Raw genomic sequence first — 17,742 nt, 5'->3', positions numbered from 1 at the left:
TCGTGGGTATCAATTTTCGTGGATTGCTAAAAACTTGCATATTCGTGGATATTTGTTTTCATGGTTTTGCCAATCTCTGTATACAAGGTCTATTAAAAATATGATATTCGTTGAACATTTTCATTCATGGTTCACCTGTACCAACGAAACCCACGAAAATTGGTATCCAACGAATAATAATGAATCCACAGTAATCCAATATCAATTAATTTTCATTGGAACAACCACAAATTATTTGTTGACGATTGAGACAAGAATAGGGCATAATGGGATACCTATTTCTTAAAGGAGAAGGAAACCCAAATTTTTTTTTTAGCTCAGTTGAAAGAATTATTGTTAATAATAAGGTTTACTGTTTAAAGTTATTCAAAATTATGCTCAGAAACGTCAAACCCGTTAGTTTAAATATAAAAATTTTAAATTTCCCGCCAATTACTGGAGATCGACATTTTGAGGAGCTCTTCTGTATTGGAGAGTACAGAAGTTGAAATTTGCCACGTCATCCCTACTGTTCCGGTCTAACCAGAAGCAACCATATTCATCAAATTTTTCTTTCAACAATACGATATTATGCCGTCTTGTCAAGCTATCAATTGTGTAAATGAAAGAGGAAAGTGTGGGAAGAGCTTTTTTGAAATACCAGATCCGTTAAAATCTAGCGAGAAACGTAAACTCTGCAAACTTTGGATAGATCATTTGCGCAATGATAAACTGAAAATCGAAACTTTTGTGTGGAGTAAAGGCAGAGTTGTTTGTGAGGAACATTTTGAACAAGATTGTTTTGAAAGGAATCTGATGGCTGAATCCCTGGGGTTTAAATCTGGAAGACTCACACTGAAGCCTGGAGCAGTTCCAACCTTAGTAAAACCTGGCCCTGGTGTAGCTGATCGTCAAAAGGAAAGGACTTCTACCAAAATATTTCAGGAGAAGAGACGGAAGGCACAGGTAATTATGAGAATTTACTTGTTTTTCTGTCAGTCTTGTTTCACATGCTTATGGTCCTACAGATAAAATATAGCATTATAGGGGAAAGACTATAGTGCACACAGGACACATGAACACATATGTGGAGGATACAAAAAAGGGGGAGGCTGAGTACTGAATTTCTACACTCGGGATGTTGTACTTTAGGGGATATTTGTAAGCATATCACATAACTTTGTAACTGTACATATATATATATACACCAATTATGAATTATTTTTTATGACCCAATGATGTCACCTGAAAGTTAAAGAGGGGCGAAAGATACCAAAGGGACATTCAAACTCATAAGTAAAAATAAACTGACAAAGCCATGCCTAAAAAGGAAACAGACAAAGAGTACACTAAACACAACATAGAAAACTAAACGAATCCCACCAAAAAGTGGGGGTGATCTCGTGAAAGGGCAGGGGCGGATCCAGCCATTTTAAAAAGAGGGTTCCTAACCCCAGACAAAGGGGCGGTTCCAACTATATGTCCCCATTCAAATTCATTGATCATCCTGAAAAAAGGGGGGTTCCAACCCCCGGACAACCCCCCCCCCCCCCCCCCCCCCTGGATCCGCCATCGAAGTTCACACTTAAAATTTTCATAAAATCCTGTGTCACACACAACACATTATTTAGCGTCTCTCTCAGGGGCGGATGCAGGAATTTTCGAAAGGGGGGTGCTAACCCAGGGCACCCAGGGCAAAGGGGGGGTGCGCACCCCCCCCTGGATCCGCCACTGTCTTTGACGGACAGAGTGGAGCGGTTATAGACCTGCTTTCCCCGTTGGTGACACAGTTACAAAGATTTCTTAACCCTCTTGCTGCCACACGGACATATGTGTCCATCACTGATAGCTTGCCACACGATCACATATGTCCTTTTCAATGACAAAATCACTGGTTTTAATTTTTATGATTACAAAGCTGTTTCTGAAATAAACTTCCTCATAAATGATATAAAGTAAAATTTGAATATGTAATGTAGCAATTTCTTAATTTGTGTACTTTTTTAAAACAAATCAAATTGTCTGAATTGTAATTTTAAAGACGTCACATTGTGCATTTTGAATTTTGAAAATGAAACAAAATACTGTGAACGTCCTAAACTACATGTATTGTGGCGTACGTAACGTTGTTTGAAATTTGAATCTGGCAAAAAGAGGGTTAAACACAGAAAAATGTGATGCTGACTATATGTTTACATTCTTTGTTTATTTATGATTCGGTTAAAACTAGCTACATTTTGTAGTTAAGACAGGTTTCACTGTAAAATGCAGTAAACACAACATGTTTTGGGGCTCACAATATCTACTCAATGCTATGTGAAGCATTGAAACACATTGTAAATCAGGTACAATGTATCTTGGTGAAAAAAAATAATTTGTGAAATACATGTGATGCATCTAATTAGCTTTTATTGATTTCTATCATGTTTTGTATATATATGTTAAAAAAAGTTGTTTCATGTACTGTACATAAAGTCGTAAGTGTACACTGCATGAAGTGTTAAGTACAGGAACACTTTTTCTTTATTTTTGTAAAAAAAAAAGCTTTTTGATTATTTCAGCTCAGAAGTAGTGTAACTGCCTTTGTAAACACCAAGGAAAAAAGTTCCAACAAAAGGACATTGTCAGAAAGTACAGACAGTAAAGCAACAAAACCAAAGAAGTTCAAAAGTTCAACTGCAGTTCATCCTCAACAGTCAGATGATATTTCATTTGAGGTAATTTGTGTATATTTTATTAATATTTTCATCGCGGCCTACTTATCGTCCAACTGGGGTTAGTATAGTCTGTTGAGTTTACTCGACTGACAATCAAACCCCTCGAGTTTTACCTTTTGAACCTACCCGAGTTAATTCGACATCAACCCTGGGTTGTGGTACAGTGGCGGATCCAGGGGGGGTTCCGGAGGTGCGCACCCCCCCTTTATTTTTGTCGATCAATGCATTTGTATCGGGACATATGTTTTGCACCCCCCCCTTTGCCCTGGGTTAGCACCCCCCCTTTCAAAAATTCCTGCATCCGCCCCTGTGGTAGGATTAGTAGAGTTTCAAAAGGGTGTCAAAAATAAAAATAAAGAAGATTATGCTACAATGACAGACTTTGTTTTTAAATGCAGCATAAAAAAACGGTTAGTAAAAGAAATTTATTTTTCAACTGTATTTTGTCATTTATAGACATTTTTCATGTGTAAAGACTGTCAGTAATGACTTTGTTTAATAATATAAAAAAAAACTAAATTTGGTTACTTCGTTTAGTTTTCTAAGAATGAAATGAAAATTTATTACGAAATGTCATATATACGACAACTAATGCAGTAATGGATAGGCTTTTCGTGAATTTATTACTACCGTACATGAAATATGTTGCTAATTTAAATTAAACGCTTGATAAAAATCGAAAATCTACAGACCGGTTCACTGAGTTTCTGTGAAATTTAATGCAGGAACAATTTAAGAAGGGTAAATTCTAATTAGTTCCTGAGTTATGTTATAATTATATATGTGCATAGTTGTTAATACAACGAAAATTATTATTTAGCGTCCATTTTTAGAGTTAACTCGATGAAAGTTTTCACTTCGATTCGGTAGAGGTACGCACATGCGCATTAACACTTTGCTACCTGAGTTGGGCGAATCAAAGTAGGCCCTGGACATCTAAATATATCAACCAAGAGCTCCTGTCTCCCTTCATGATAAAGGAGATTTATGTTCACAAACTGATTTCAATAATTGTAGAGTCACCTATATGACTAAATAATTAAAATATAATATCGACTCAAAAACAACAGTATTTTTTGTGAGAGGAGGTTAATGAATTATCATAACTTCTTGTGGTAACATGAACATGTAGTCATATACATTTGTACTTGTATATATTTTCTGGGTCAAATATCATTTCTTTTAATCATGTTATATGGCATATATTTAATCATATATGACAGTATACATGTAACAGCAATTGTATTCTGTCTTGTCTCACAATGATTATGATTTGGGCCTATAATTGCTATAAGTACTGATAAATAAAAAAGACAATAAAATATTTGCTACATTTATATGAGTAACATTGCATTATATGTAACTCTGTGAATTATGCCTTTGATACAACAAATCACAAACAGCAATTAATTCAAACCATTCAAATAGCCTAAGATTGTAGGGTAATATAGGTTTATAATATATATTAAATTTAAGGGTAAGGTAGCTTTAGTGATTAAATGTATCTACTGTAACTTCTTACAATGAAGATACATGTAATATATGACATATACATGTATTTTTTAACAGTTAAAGTCTTCTTCAGGTAATCATGGCTAAGAAAATTTTAATCAGTACATAGTATAAATTAATGTTTCGTGGTCTGCTGAAGCCTGCCTCTGGATGCTGGATTTCTCACGTTGAAGACCCATTGGTGGCATTGAGTTGTTATGTAAATTTTGGTCGGGTTGTTGTCTCTTTGACACATTCTCTGTTTCCATCCTTTATTCTATGTATGTCAATATTGCAATTTGGCCAAATATTAATATAATATGTATGTTTCCTATTACATGCTGAAAATAAATTTTATTTTAAAAAACTTTTTTACATCGTCATAATCTGGGAAAATCCCATTTCCATTATTATCAAGATTCCTACCAGAATTATGCCATAAAAAACCTGTAATTTAATCATTATAGTTCAGATTCCATAAAATCCAAGAATTAAAATATGATAAAATATTCAATACATAACTGAAAAACACTGATAATTTACTCATGCACTATAGCCATTAGTGAATTCATGTGTTGTTTGGTCCCCCATTGCATATTTTTCTATCTGAATCCTTGCAAGGTTCTCATTTCTGTCAGTTTTCATATTGACCTCAAACTCATTTCATGGGTCAGTGAACAAGGTGAAGTTTTCTAGGTCAAGTCTATCTCAGATACTATAAGCAATAGGTCTTTTATATTTGGCATGTTTGGTGTATGGAATGATTGTAAGGTGTACATGTCCAACTGACATGTGTCATCTGGCCTTGAACTTATTGTCATGGTTCATTGCAATTGGTCAATGCTTAATTTCTCTGATTTGTACTATTTGTGGTGTATGGAATATTGTATGGTGTGTATGTCTGTCTGGTAGGTGTCAGTTGAACTTTCATGGTTCATTGGTCAAATTTCAATTTCTTTATGAGGTCTGTTTCTGAGATACTTTTAGCAATAGGTTAACTAAATGGTGTATGGAATGATTGTATGGCCTACATATAAAAAAGAAGATATGGTATGATTGCCAATGAGACAACTCTCCACAAGAGACCAAAATGACACAGAAATTAACAACCATAGGTCACCGTAAAGCCTTCAACCATGAGCACAGCTCATACCGCATAGTCAGCTATAAAAGGCCCTGAAATGACAATGTAAAACAATTCAAACAAGAAAACTAACGGCCTTATTTATATAAAAAAAGGAAAGAAAAACAAATATGTAACACATAAACAAACGACAACCACGTACATGTCTGTCTGAAAGAGTTTATCTCACATTGAACTCGTGTAAAAAGTGTGTCAACTCTAGTTTTTCTGTAGGGGCATTAAATGTATGCTGATTAAAAAAAATAACATGATTTTATTTTATTTATTGTAGAATGTTCCTGTTCATGCTGAACAACATGATAAATTACCTTTATTGACCATACCAGAAATTCTTCCTTGTGGACATCCATGTGAAGTATGCAGAAAAATTAAAGGAGATGAAAATGTATTGGTTTTTGATCATAGCTACTCAAAATCTAAAGCAGAGGTAGATACGTCTTCAGAAATTCAACATGCCAGTTCTAGTGAAACACCTGCTAAAAAAGACAAACCAATCTTCATTTCTTCTACTCCTTTAAAAACTGATTTTCAAAAATGTGCAGTAGAACCAATTTTTACTCCTGTACATATTTTGGATGAGTCATTTGTAAGTTTGACACAAGAGGATGATCCAGAAGATGTTGATTACAGTCTAAGTGTTGACCAGGTAGAGTCCGATTCAGACAATTTTGAAAATGACATTTCAACATGCTACACCGAAGAGCAGAAGTTAATTAAAGAAAACAAATTTATTGTATTTGAAAGTGCAATTGACACTTTAATCAACAAATTAAAATGCAACATTTGTGAATGTCCGGTTGATCCAGATGACATTGTTAAAGACTTGTCCAATGGAACTGTAATAACCATCACTGCCAATTGTACCAGTGGACACATAGTTGTAAAATGGAGTTCACAACCATTCCTTGGCAAGATGCCAGTTGGAAATTTATTAGTTAGTGCTGCAACATTATTCTGTGGTCAAACATACAGCCACATATCACAGTTTGCAGAATTTTGTAACTTACAATATATTTCACACACCACCTACAACAAAATTCAAAGACAATATTTAATGCCTGTTGTTCAACACACGTGGTCCTTACTGCAAGAAGTAGAGTTAAAGAAAATCAAAGAACAAAATCGCCAGATACGGCTAGCAGGTGATGGAAGGTGTGATTCACCAGGTTTTAGTGCAAAGTATTGCACTTATTCTCTACTTGATATTGAAACCCAACGCATTATTACATTTGTTGTTGTCAAGGTTACTGAAACTGGGTCATCTTCAAAAATGGAAGTTGAAGGTTTTCGAAGATGCATGACTCTTCTGCTTGACATGGGGTTCAGGATTGAGGTGTTAGCTACGGATCGGCATGTTCAGATAAGAAGCATCATGAAGAAGGAATTTCCGGAAGTGCAACATCAGTTTGATGTTTGGCACTTGTGCAAATCGATTAAAAAAAAGCTAACATTGAAGGCTAAAGGGAAAGGTTGCGAAGATTTAAACCATTGGATGAAATCTATTTGTAATCATTTGTGGTGGTGTGCCAGTAATTGTGGTGGAGATAAGGACATTTTGGAAGAAAGCTGGATTTCCATTGTAAATCATACTGTTGATATACACTCTTTTGAGGGTAAATTCTTCAAGCAATGTGCTCACACACCAATTGAACCTGAAGTGTCTGACACTAAAAAATGGCTTGTAAAAGATTCAAAAGCCCATAAGGCATTAAAGGAAGTAGTGTTGGACAAGCGTTTGAGAAAGGACATTCGTCAGCTAAATGAATTTTGTCATACAGGAAATTTAGAAGTTTTTCACAGTCTGTTGCTGAAATATACACCAAAACGCCAGGAATTCGATAATGATCAAATGTGGACACGTACTGCTTTGGCGGTAATTGATCATAATCTTAACCAAAATCGTGGTCAAAAGGTCAACAAAGATGGTGAAAAAGCATACAAATTGGTTTGTCCAAAGGCAACTGGGCAATGGGTGGCAAAGCCAGTGTTTAATAACAAAAATTATCAGTGGGTATTTGCTATGATCGAAAACGTGTTGGTTCAAAAAGAAACAATGACACTGCCAGTAAAGGAAAGGGCACAGGAAGGAAATATTGCTCCTTTGCCTGTTCCCTCAAAATCTGCATTGATTCAGAAACATTTTTCTCGATTTGAAAAATCCAGTTGAATATTTTTCTTGATATAAATATGAAACAACCATTTTACTGGGGGTATTTTTTTGTATCATGCAAGCATCTTTTTTCCCAGCACTGTACATTTGTACAAACATGATAAATTTGTCATTCAGTTCATACATGCAGCATGGTATGAAATCATATAATGTTCTGGTGAGGGTTTTTTTTTTTGGAATGATTGATTTAATTTTTGGTGTTTAATGTCACTTTCAACAATGAATAATGAATATTTCAGTTTTATTATGAATATAAGGATTAACTTGACCTTGAGTTTCATACCAGAGGGTTTGGTTAAAGTAATTTGATAATAGATATATACTGTTCATGTACATGATGTATGTTAATGTGATTACAATGATCATTATATACATGTTTTTCTTTAAAAAAATAAATTTATGCCTTCCCAAATGACATACATACATTTTGTACTTACGAATTTCCATATTTTCTATTTCATTTTGGCTTTATCAAATACTTGCATATAATTTAAGCAGAACATGATTTGCAGTACAGGATGCAACCCTCTGGCGCACCTTGAAAAGTCGTAAGGTTGTAAGTCCCTGGCGTGGATGTAATATGCTCGTAAACTTGGCCTGCTGCAAATCATATCTTGCATATAGTTTGGTTGTTAGGTGAAAGGGGGGGGGGGGGGGAGTTTGATTGTATGTATGTTTTTTGGTGAATTATATCATTAGTATATTCAGTTGTTTTCTTCAATCTCTACACAGCTTAAAGGATAACTACATTTTGTTTATGTAATGATTATGATGATTGTTTGGTGTACATAGTGATCCGGCGGCGGCATTAGCTAACTTCTTAAAAGCTTTATATTTTAGAAGGCGGAAGACTTCATACTTTGTATATAGATGCCTCATGTTACGAACTTTCTGTCAGTCACATGTCCAATGTCCTTGACCTCATTTTCATGGTTCAGTGACTACTTGAAAAAAAAGTTAAGATTTTTTGTAATGTTAAATTCTCTCTTATTATAAGTAATAGGATAACTATATTTGGTATGTGCGTACCTTGCAAGGTCCTCATGCCTGTCAGACAGTTTTCACTGGACCTCGACCTCATTTCATGGATCAGTGAACAAGGTTAAGTTTTGGTGTTCAAGTCCATATTTCAGATACTGTAAGCAGTAGGTCTAGTATATTCAGTGTATGGAAGGACTGTGAGGTGTACATGTCCAACTGGCAGGTGTCATCTGACCTTGACCTCATTTTCATGGTTCAGTGGTTATAGTTAAGTTTTTGTGTTTTGGTCGGTTTTTCTTATACTACATTTGTACTATATGCAATAGGTCTACTATATTTGGTGAATGGAATGATTGTAAGGTGTACATGTCTAGCTGACAGGTGTCATCTGACCTTGACCTCATTTTTATGGTTCAGGGGTCAAAGTTAAGTTTTTGAGTTTTTGGTCTTTTTTTCTAATACTATATGCAATAGGTCAACTATATTTGGTGTATGGAAATATTTTATTATCTATATGTCAGTCATGCAGGTTTTATTTGACCTTGACCTCATTGTCATTGCTCAGAGTAATAAAGCTTTATATTTAGGACTCAACATAATATCAATGATAAGTAAAGAAGGCGAGACATTTCAGCGTGTGCACTCTTGTATGAATAGAGACATTGGTTTTAGACCACTAAAAGTAAAAAAACACATATGAACTACACCAACAAAAGACTACCACTAAACAACAGGCTCCGGACAGGTGCATATATAAATGCAGTAGTTTTTAATAATTATTCAAAGGCAACAGTTTATACAAGTTTATATAATTAACAATATATTATTAGCTTCATACAAAACTATCACATTCATGTATAATTTTTGTGTTTCTTTGCAAATCCTTTGTCATTATGATTTTAAAACATTTCAACAAAACAGTTCTCTCACATCTATAGCAGCTTGAAATCCTGTATAATCATTGTTGTTCTCTGGGAAGGAATCTCTAATGTCTTTGACAACACAAGAAGGAATTACCACCCTTCTTCCTTTTCCAAGTTTTTCTCCTTTAAGCATCCAACAAATGAATTGTCTGTAAGCAACAAGACGGGATTGTCTGTAATAAAATATACAAATGAAAATGAAAGCATCAAATATATGATAGATTTTGGAAAAAATGGATTTATCCAAATTTCAACAGAACTGACAATAATGCATGTAGTTTAATTTATTTCACATGGTCACCAAAGATGAGAAAAGATATATATAGTAACCACTTTACTTCATCTGTCATTCTATCTGTCCAAAAGACATTGGGCATTAATTATGAAAAAGTCTCCCAACATTGAGCATTTGACGACTAGGCAAACAGCAGTCCTCAAAATAAAACATTGAAAACAAGACTGCAACCAGAAACCACTTAACTCGGGGAAAGGCAGGCTGATTCTGCTCAAGAGGTGGTGCTTGATATATGTCTTATATATTAGTACAAATTTGTTGATTTCAGGAAGTCATATTCAAAGAAGAATAGAAAGGGATTGTGGTTATGACATTCAAAAATACATTTTATTAATTTCTGTGTCATTTTGGTCTCTTGTGGAGAGTTGTCTCATGGCAGTCATACAGCATCTTTTTTATATAGTATCATTCCACTTAAAGACACTCGAAAAATCGGAGCAAATATTATATTTTCTTTTCAATAGAATGAAAGTTATGCTGACATTAATAATAGTCACATTCGGTGTATACAGTTCCAAGTTCAGTTGACCCACTCTGACTCATGGTTCCTGTTAAAGTTTGCATTTGTTGGTGAAAACTTTGAAAAAAAAAAGAAAAAAAAAATAGATTTTTTTGTAATTCACTTTTTTTTTTGTCTCATAGTGAGAGAACAATTTCAATTTATAGTAGGCAGTGTTCAAACTCATTATTAATCGACGTGTACTTAATGGGAAATGACAATATTAAAATTTTTGAAGGACCACCTCACCCTACCCCCCCCCCCCCCCCCCCAATATTTTTTTAAATAAATTGTCTCTGTGTCTATTATTTGTGCAGACAACCAGATATAAGTTAGTTTGAAAGGAAACCTTTTTATTTAATTCTGGTTAATAAAACTTTTAAAATGTCCAAAAATTCACCTGTTGCTCAATTCTTCCGGCGCTCGGCCTTGCTGTCCCTTGTACATCATCATCTGAATGTAAGCCAGTGCTAATACATCGGAATTTAAAATTAAGGTGTCATAACTATGGTGCATGGTAATGCAGTTGTGGTCTTCCAAGTTCGGTAGCACCAAATCTGATACCCTACAACAAACATTTTCTTCAAGGGACGGCATTTCCTGACAGTTCCCACACTCGCACCATTCATCCAATGTCTGAACTACAGCTTCAGAAGATGCTAATGCAGCTCTATTTCGATCTTCAAGTTCTTGAACAGTGAGCTCAGGTTCGAAGTTGTAAGCAACAAGACCCATCTGATTTTGGATATTTCCGTTTTCCATCGCGGTACGTGTGTAAATAGAATTAGTTTTGCAAAGTTTCAGATGCTGGAACAGGTAAACCGGAACCGTAGGAGTGACGTCAGGGCTAAAACAATAATGGCTGCCTACATGGAGGCGGGAATTTCAAAATTGATAATTGTAAAATATTGATTTATTTCATAACGGTACACTTTTTTAATACAAACGTTGTTAAAAATATATTTATATAATAATTTTCTATTAATTTATCCAAATTTTTTTTTTTGGTTTCCTTCTCCTTTAAGTAAATATTTTCAAACAGAAAGGGTCTATTCAGCAGATATGAAAATCCCTCACATTGTAAAACTTAACAGTTTAAATTTCCAGACAACCATTCTAACACTCCTTTGTACAGAAGTTTAGTAAAGTGTAATTACTTATTTAAAAGCACATTGGGTCTAATAAAAATAAAACATCACTTTAATACATGGTACAACTCAACATTATAAACCACTATACCAAATATCAAAATCATTCCTTCAGCAGCTAAGTAACATATAACTTATTACCAAATATCAAAATCATTCCTTCAGCAGCTAAGTAACATATAACTTATTACCAAGTATCAAAATCATTCCTTCAGCAGCTAAGTAACGTATTTATAACACTTATGTCCAAACATGTTCGGGCCTAAAATAAAATATTGTTTGTTTCCCCAATCCCGACCAACCCGGAAAAATCGCAGCGACCGGATTAATTTTATTGCCGATTTTGTGTAGAATTTTTTTTTATCAAAATTCATGTGGTGGTGCGGTGCTCCTATGAAATGGAAAAATCAAAACATAAGACATAAGAAGGAGACGCTGTTCTTCAAAGCGCCTTTGAAATCGGCATTGTTGAAAACTCCTTGATGACGCGACTTGGCTTTCTTCTTCCACGTGGTCTCGGGTCTTTACGATATTCAGAACAATATTCTCTAGACTGTTCTTATATTACCATGGACGCCGTTCTGTCAGTTTTTGTTGCCGTTTATTATTAATAAATACAGAATTCGGCTGGAAACTTTAAGAAAGACTTGGTAACAAATGTATTGCGCACATTTTCGAAGAAGGAAAGGTTCGAAAACATATGTGAGGACGTGATAGCCGATTTAAAATTGACTGAGGAGGAGGAGGATGCTCGTGACAAAAAACACATCTGTGTATCTAAAAAAGTGGTTCTACAGAAATATTTAGTCCACACTACGATGATGACATGAAACTGGCACTAGACTTTAATAAAGACTTTTTGTTTATGTAATTTATACAGGTTTCTCGTTTTTTTATATAGATTAGACCGTTGGTTTTCCCCTTTGAATGGTTTTACACATGTAATTTTGGGGCCCTTTATTCAACAATTCAACATTCGTTTGATGTGTTTGGACTTTTGATTTTGCCTTTTGTTTTTGGATTTTCCTTTTTGAATTTTCCTCGGAGTTCAGTATTTTTGTGTTTTTACTTTTTATACAAGCCTTTATATATATAGCTTGCTAGGTGTGAGCCATTAGGCTCCATGTTGAAGGCTGTACCTTGACCTACAACTGTTTACCTTTATAAATTGTTATTTGGATAGAGAGTTGCCTCATTGGCACTCATACCACATCTTCCTATACATATTTAAAATTTTGAAATTTTGCATTGACATTAATATTGATGGGACCTCTAAAGAAAAAGAAGCCTCCTCCTCAAATGTTGTCAACACCTTTGACAAAATTATGGGAGCCAGTCAAGCTGTCAACAAACTTTCTAAGGGAAAAGAAGAAGCTATTAACAAGTTAACAGGTATGTATAATAAGTGACCGTCCCAACATCTATTTCTTGCAAGCAAAGGTAGACTTTTTTAGGATAAGGAGAGTCTCCCCACCTTTGTTTGCATTCTTTTTCTTGCAATTTTTTAAACCCTTTACCTAAATTCCCTAATGATTTCCTTATGCCCTTAATAATTTAACCTGAGGCCTGAAAGCAATTGATTTAAATTAATCATTTGGTCCCTAATAAAAGCAGATCACTCCACACTAGTCTTGTTAAAGCAGACAGTCCATGCATACTTCTCTAAATAGAAGGCTGCCACAATGGTAACTGTTCGAGAATCAAGAGCATTCGACAGACTGCTAACCAAGTATGACTACTGTTGTTGATCTGTTATCACACCTGAAGGAATGCTTTTATAGTATTCCCAAAAGATTTTCTTATCATTTTTAATGTATAATAACATGGTCTTGCATAGCATGATTTTGTTACCCAACATTGAATGAAATTTCCACATCGAACATACACTCTCAGTTGATTATATTTTATATTCATGTTCCATTGAGTTATTCAGTGTTTGATATGGGTTCAATGTTCAAATCCTTTTTCAGTGGAAAATTGCATACTTCAATGAACGGTATAAACTTCATTCTACTAGAACACTCTGATGTTGAACTTGGACAGATTTCTGACAGATTATACTGCTTAATATAATAAACAGAAGGCTCAGTATTTTAGACATTTCCTTCATCGAAAATTCCCAATATATATATATATATATACAAAGTACTCTAGGATATTATTTTTTTATTTATTAAAGATCTCTTGTTCTTTATTTCAGGTGATGCTGTTGAAGGCGTGTTGAATGTGCACCTACAGATAGACTGTGACGAACACATGTTGAATTCACGTATTATGACTACTGTGGCACAGCCCAATTTATGTACCTTCTGTGCAGCTGTGGGGGCAACAAAGACTGTGTCATTATTGGAAAATTACCACCCAAAAGAAACCCAATTAAATAAACTATTTCAAATTATACATAGAGTTTTATTTGATAAATCTGACATGAGGAAACTGATAGCTTAATACACCCTAGAATTTAAAATACAGCCCTATAATGATGGTTTGTAATTTCCTATTTACAAGTACAAAAAAAAAAAATTACCAAAAAAATAAAATAATTTACCTACCTACCTACCCTCACCTGACTTGATAGGGTCGGGTTTGGGGAAACAAACAATTATTTATTTTTGGCCTCAGTGTTGCTTTTTTTCCAAGGACATAATCCCAGGTAAAAAGTTTATTTTTATTGTCATGTTGAAAAAGGTCTTTTTTTCTCTTTGTTCATAAATGCAAAAAATGTGCCAAAATTATATTAGAGGAATGATACACAAGTTAATACTAAAATGTTTCAAGATATAAATTATTTAAGGAATGACTGTAATATTTTTTCTGTCTATGAAGAAATAACATAAAAAATTTGGTGCACACTGAATAACACGTGTAGCGGGTTATTTAACAGTATGCACCAATTTTTTTATGTTATTTCGAATAGACAGAAAAAATATTACAGTCATTTCTTATAATTTAATTCTAAATTCCTTTTTAAACCGTAGAAAAGCATGAAAAAACATTGATGACGTCACGGTCAAATGCTCATAACAAAATAACGTCAGCCAATCAGAAGAAGCGTTACATCAAAATTAAATTTTTAATATAAATATGCACATTTCCAAACATTTATATTGATAGATCTGTGGTATATACAGTATTAAACTATTGATACATACCCTTGATAGATCTGTGGTATATACAATATTAAACTATTGATACATACCCTAACTCCAGCTTTATATACAGTATTAAACTATTGATACATACCCTAACTCCAGCTTTATAATCCTTCTTAATGGCATTCCTTGCAAAGATAGTTCTAGCTTTAGCACAGATCATATTAATCATTTTTCTTTTGTGGTTCATCTCAATTATCAATTGATTATTTTGTGACTGGATGTTGTCCACTTTCATTCTCTTAGCATCCACAGCCTGCTGTTTCAATGATAACTTTACACTTTTTCTCTGTAGATCTGACGTCAATTCTTCTAACTGTTCATTTTCTTCCTATGAAAAAATAAACTCCTATTCATTTGCAAAAAGAAAGCATTTATCTTACATTGTAATATTTATCTTACATTGTAATATTTATCTTACATTGAAATATTTATCTTACTATGTAATATTTATCTCACAATGTAATATTTATCTTACATTGTAATATTTATCTAACAATGTAATATTTATCTTACAATGTAATATTTATCTCACATTGTAACATATATCTTAAATTGTAACATAAATTTATTTTACATTGTAACATTTATCTTGAATTGTTAAAATGATCTTTCTTTACAACATTTATCTTATGTTGTATCATGGATAACTACTTACTTTATATCAGATATTTGTTTCAAAATAGTATTATTAGAGTGGAAATTCTGGGGTTTGCTGAGGGTGGTAAAGGGGGGTGCTTGCACGAAAATAACGTAAAATAAGATATAATTTCATGTTGAACGTGAAAAAAATTCTGTAATGAACATTGCACGAAAAATAAATATTTTTATGTGAAATTTTTGTGACTGAGTCACTGTCTTCTTGTATATATTAACTCTTTGTTTTACTTGATATTCCCCATTTAGTATACACATTTATAATATAATTGATTTACAGCTTTTAAAAAAGTATTTATCATCGATCCCTGCCAAGTGTTCGAATTTTATTTGAAAAATACCGAGCACGCAAAATAAGACTTTGAAAATTTCGATGCACGTAAAATTAAATAAGCAGAACACGTTGAATGAGGCACCCGTCTTGCATGACTGAACGCCAAATAAATCAAAGCCTGAAAGGCTGTAAAAGCAATTGCTGTCATGTTTATGTTTTGGGGACCTTTTTTTTTCATCCACATATATTTAAGAATTAAACATGACAGGAGTGTTGTCTAGTGAGAATTAAGAAGGTTTTAACTTTATATCAATTAAAGACTTTAGCAGAAAGTCATTTTTAATATGTTTTATATTTCACAAGGAGACAACACATTTACCAGGCTAAAGTTGGGGTCAAATATACATGTGCTGAAACATATAACTCCAAGAGAAATTATTATGGATTATCCCCTAGTAGTGTTTGTAACAATAATTTCCTTTATTGATTTAATTTTCATAATTAATTTAAATTTAACACTTCAGTTAAAACATTACAACTTTCCAGACGCAAATGTTGAAAAACGGGAAAGAAACAAAATATTTTACGCATCATGTAAATGTAACGGAATTTGATGAGACTGTTATTAAAGTGAGAGGGTTAGCGCTATAGAACCAGGTTTAATCCACCATTTTCTACATTTGAAAATGCCTGTACCAAGTCATGAATATGACAGTTCTTGTCCATTCGTTTTTGATGCGTTTTGTTTTTTGATTTTGCCATGTGATTATGGACTTTCCAAATTGATTTTCCTCTGAGTTCAGTATTTTTGTGATTTTACTTTTTACAAGACATAAACATGTAAAAAATAAATATATATTTCAGCTGACTAAAAATATTTTCATAATGTTACTTTGTCATCATTTCTTAAAAACTAAGTCCCAAACATTATTGCTCAGTTGATATGTGTCATCCTCATGTGGTACGAGATTACTATAATTCTCATGCAATCCCGAAAAGAGGGGCCATCACAGACAAACATGACATAAAATCGTCATTATACAAACAAGAACAAACAGCTCTAAGTTGCTTTGATATTTATCCAATTTTCAGGAAACATTGTGAAAATGATCTTCAATATTTAGAAAACATGTGAAATAAAATTGCAAACACGGTGGACCGTCGAGGGTCAACAAACGTAGTAGACTCATCCATTGGAAAGACCAGGATAATGGTTTCATCATTTGTCATTCATACCCAGTTTTGAATATGATATCCAAAAAGGTTGTACTTTTTTTAATCTATGAAACTAGAAAATTCCAAATTGTAAATATCTCTTCATCTGGACTTGGCATCTATCACGTTTGGACGGGTCCATTTCATTAGTAAGGTGATCGATAAATCTTACGGAATTATGACAAAAAAGGAAAACAAACTTATTGTTATGTGTTTTTAACAAGGGTTTCGTTCCTCTAAATTATTTGCGCAAACAAATCAACAAAATAGGTCAGTTAACTTTGTCTATTTTTAGATTACAGGTAATCATTTGACACTACGTATAACCTGATAACCTGTGTAGTGATTTTGATTTTACGATAAATTTATGAATGAACGACAATTTTATGAATGAACAAGAGCACCTGACCTCTTTCTTAAAAAACACCAATTAAACATATAAAACCATATATTATAAAAGATAATTCAGTCAAATTTTCAATACTAAATCAACAACTGAAATGATTCCATATTTTGTTGAAACATCGTACGAACGGAAAACGGAATCGCAGGTATAAAAATGCATTTTTTTCACTCGGACGTCTATGTTTTTTGATAGTCAAACGGTTGTCCCCCTAAATACAAAAATACATCTACAAGAACGTATGCTGAAACTTCTTAAATCCACTAACGTTTTTCAAAAGTTTCAAGCTATGTATTGCATTAGAAAACATACATAGGTGTTTAAGAATGACAGACCAGGAGCCTGTTTAACAAAATACTATGGCTTGATCTGGGCGGAGTCTCTGATCTGGGTCACAAAGATGGCCATACGCGACGGCATGAAAGCAATTGCTTTAAAAAGTAAAAACACGTTGAACCACCCACTTAGCAGTATTTTTAATTTAATCTTATGACATTTTGTCTAGCTGTTAATAATCATGCTACATTTTACACTGTCTACAGGAAAATGACTACTTTCAACTTGGAAATGTTCTTTAATAAAAAAAAAAAGAAAGTTGCCAATTTACTTCCCATTCAATTTAAAGGGGTGAAAAATATTAAGTTCTACATTAAATAAATTTTCCATTCCTTAAGCTTAGAACCATTCAGAGCTG

The 17,742-nt window shown here is 33.5% G+C and overlaps 3 protein-coding genes across 3 annotated transcripts in view; 1 reads left to right on the top strand and 2 right to left on the bottom strand.

Annotated features, from left to right (window-relative positions):
• LOC134722400 (uncharacterized) overlaps positions 1-17,742 on the bottom strand; it is a 111,764-nt gene that overhangs the window by 27,920 nt on the left and 66,102 nt on the right. The window contains exon 15 of the mRNA XM_063586019.1: positions 14,591-14,830. Within this exon, the coding sequence (XP_063442089.1) occupies positions 14,591-14,830 (240 nt within the window). The remainder of the gene's footprint in view (positions 1-14,590; positions 14,831-17,742) is intronic.
• Positions 407-7,532, top strand: LOC134720914 (uncharacterized). Its single transcript, XM_063583479.1, has 3 exons — positions 407-945; positions 2,541-2,696; positions 5,603-7,532. Exons 1-3 carry the CDS (start codon positions 571-573, stop codon positions 7,496-7,498), a joined length of 2,427 nt encoding a protein of 808 aa, XP_063439549.1. The 5' UTR covers positions 407-570; the 3' UTR covers positions 7,499-7,532.
• On the bottom strand, positions 9,272-11,206 carry LOC134720915 (P2X purinoceptor 7-like). Its single transcript, XM_063583480.1, has 2 exons — positions 10,600-11,206; positions 9,272-9,578 (listed from the first exon to the last, which is right to left on the bottom strand). Exons 1-2 carry the CDS (start codon positions 10,959-10,961, stop codon positions 9,392-9,394), a joined length of 549 nt encoding a protein of 182 aa, XP_063439550.1. The 5' UTR covers positions 10,962-11,206; the 3' UTR covers positions 9,272-9,391.

The sequence above is a fragment of the Mytilus trossulus genome, chromosome 6 (genome assembly GCF_036588685.1).
Source record: "Mytilus trossulus isolate FHL-02 chromosome 6, PNRI_Mtr1.1.1.hap1, whole genome shotgun sequence".
NCBI classification, from domain to species: domain Eukaryota; kingdom Metazoa; phylum Mollusca; class Bivalvia; order Mytilida; family Mytilidae; genus Mytilus; species Mytilus trossulus.
This window is presented reverse-complemented; position numbering and strand designations above follow the sequence as displayed.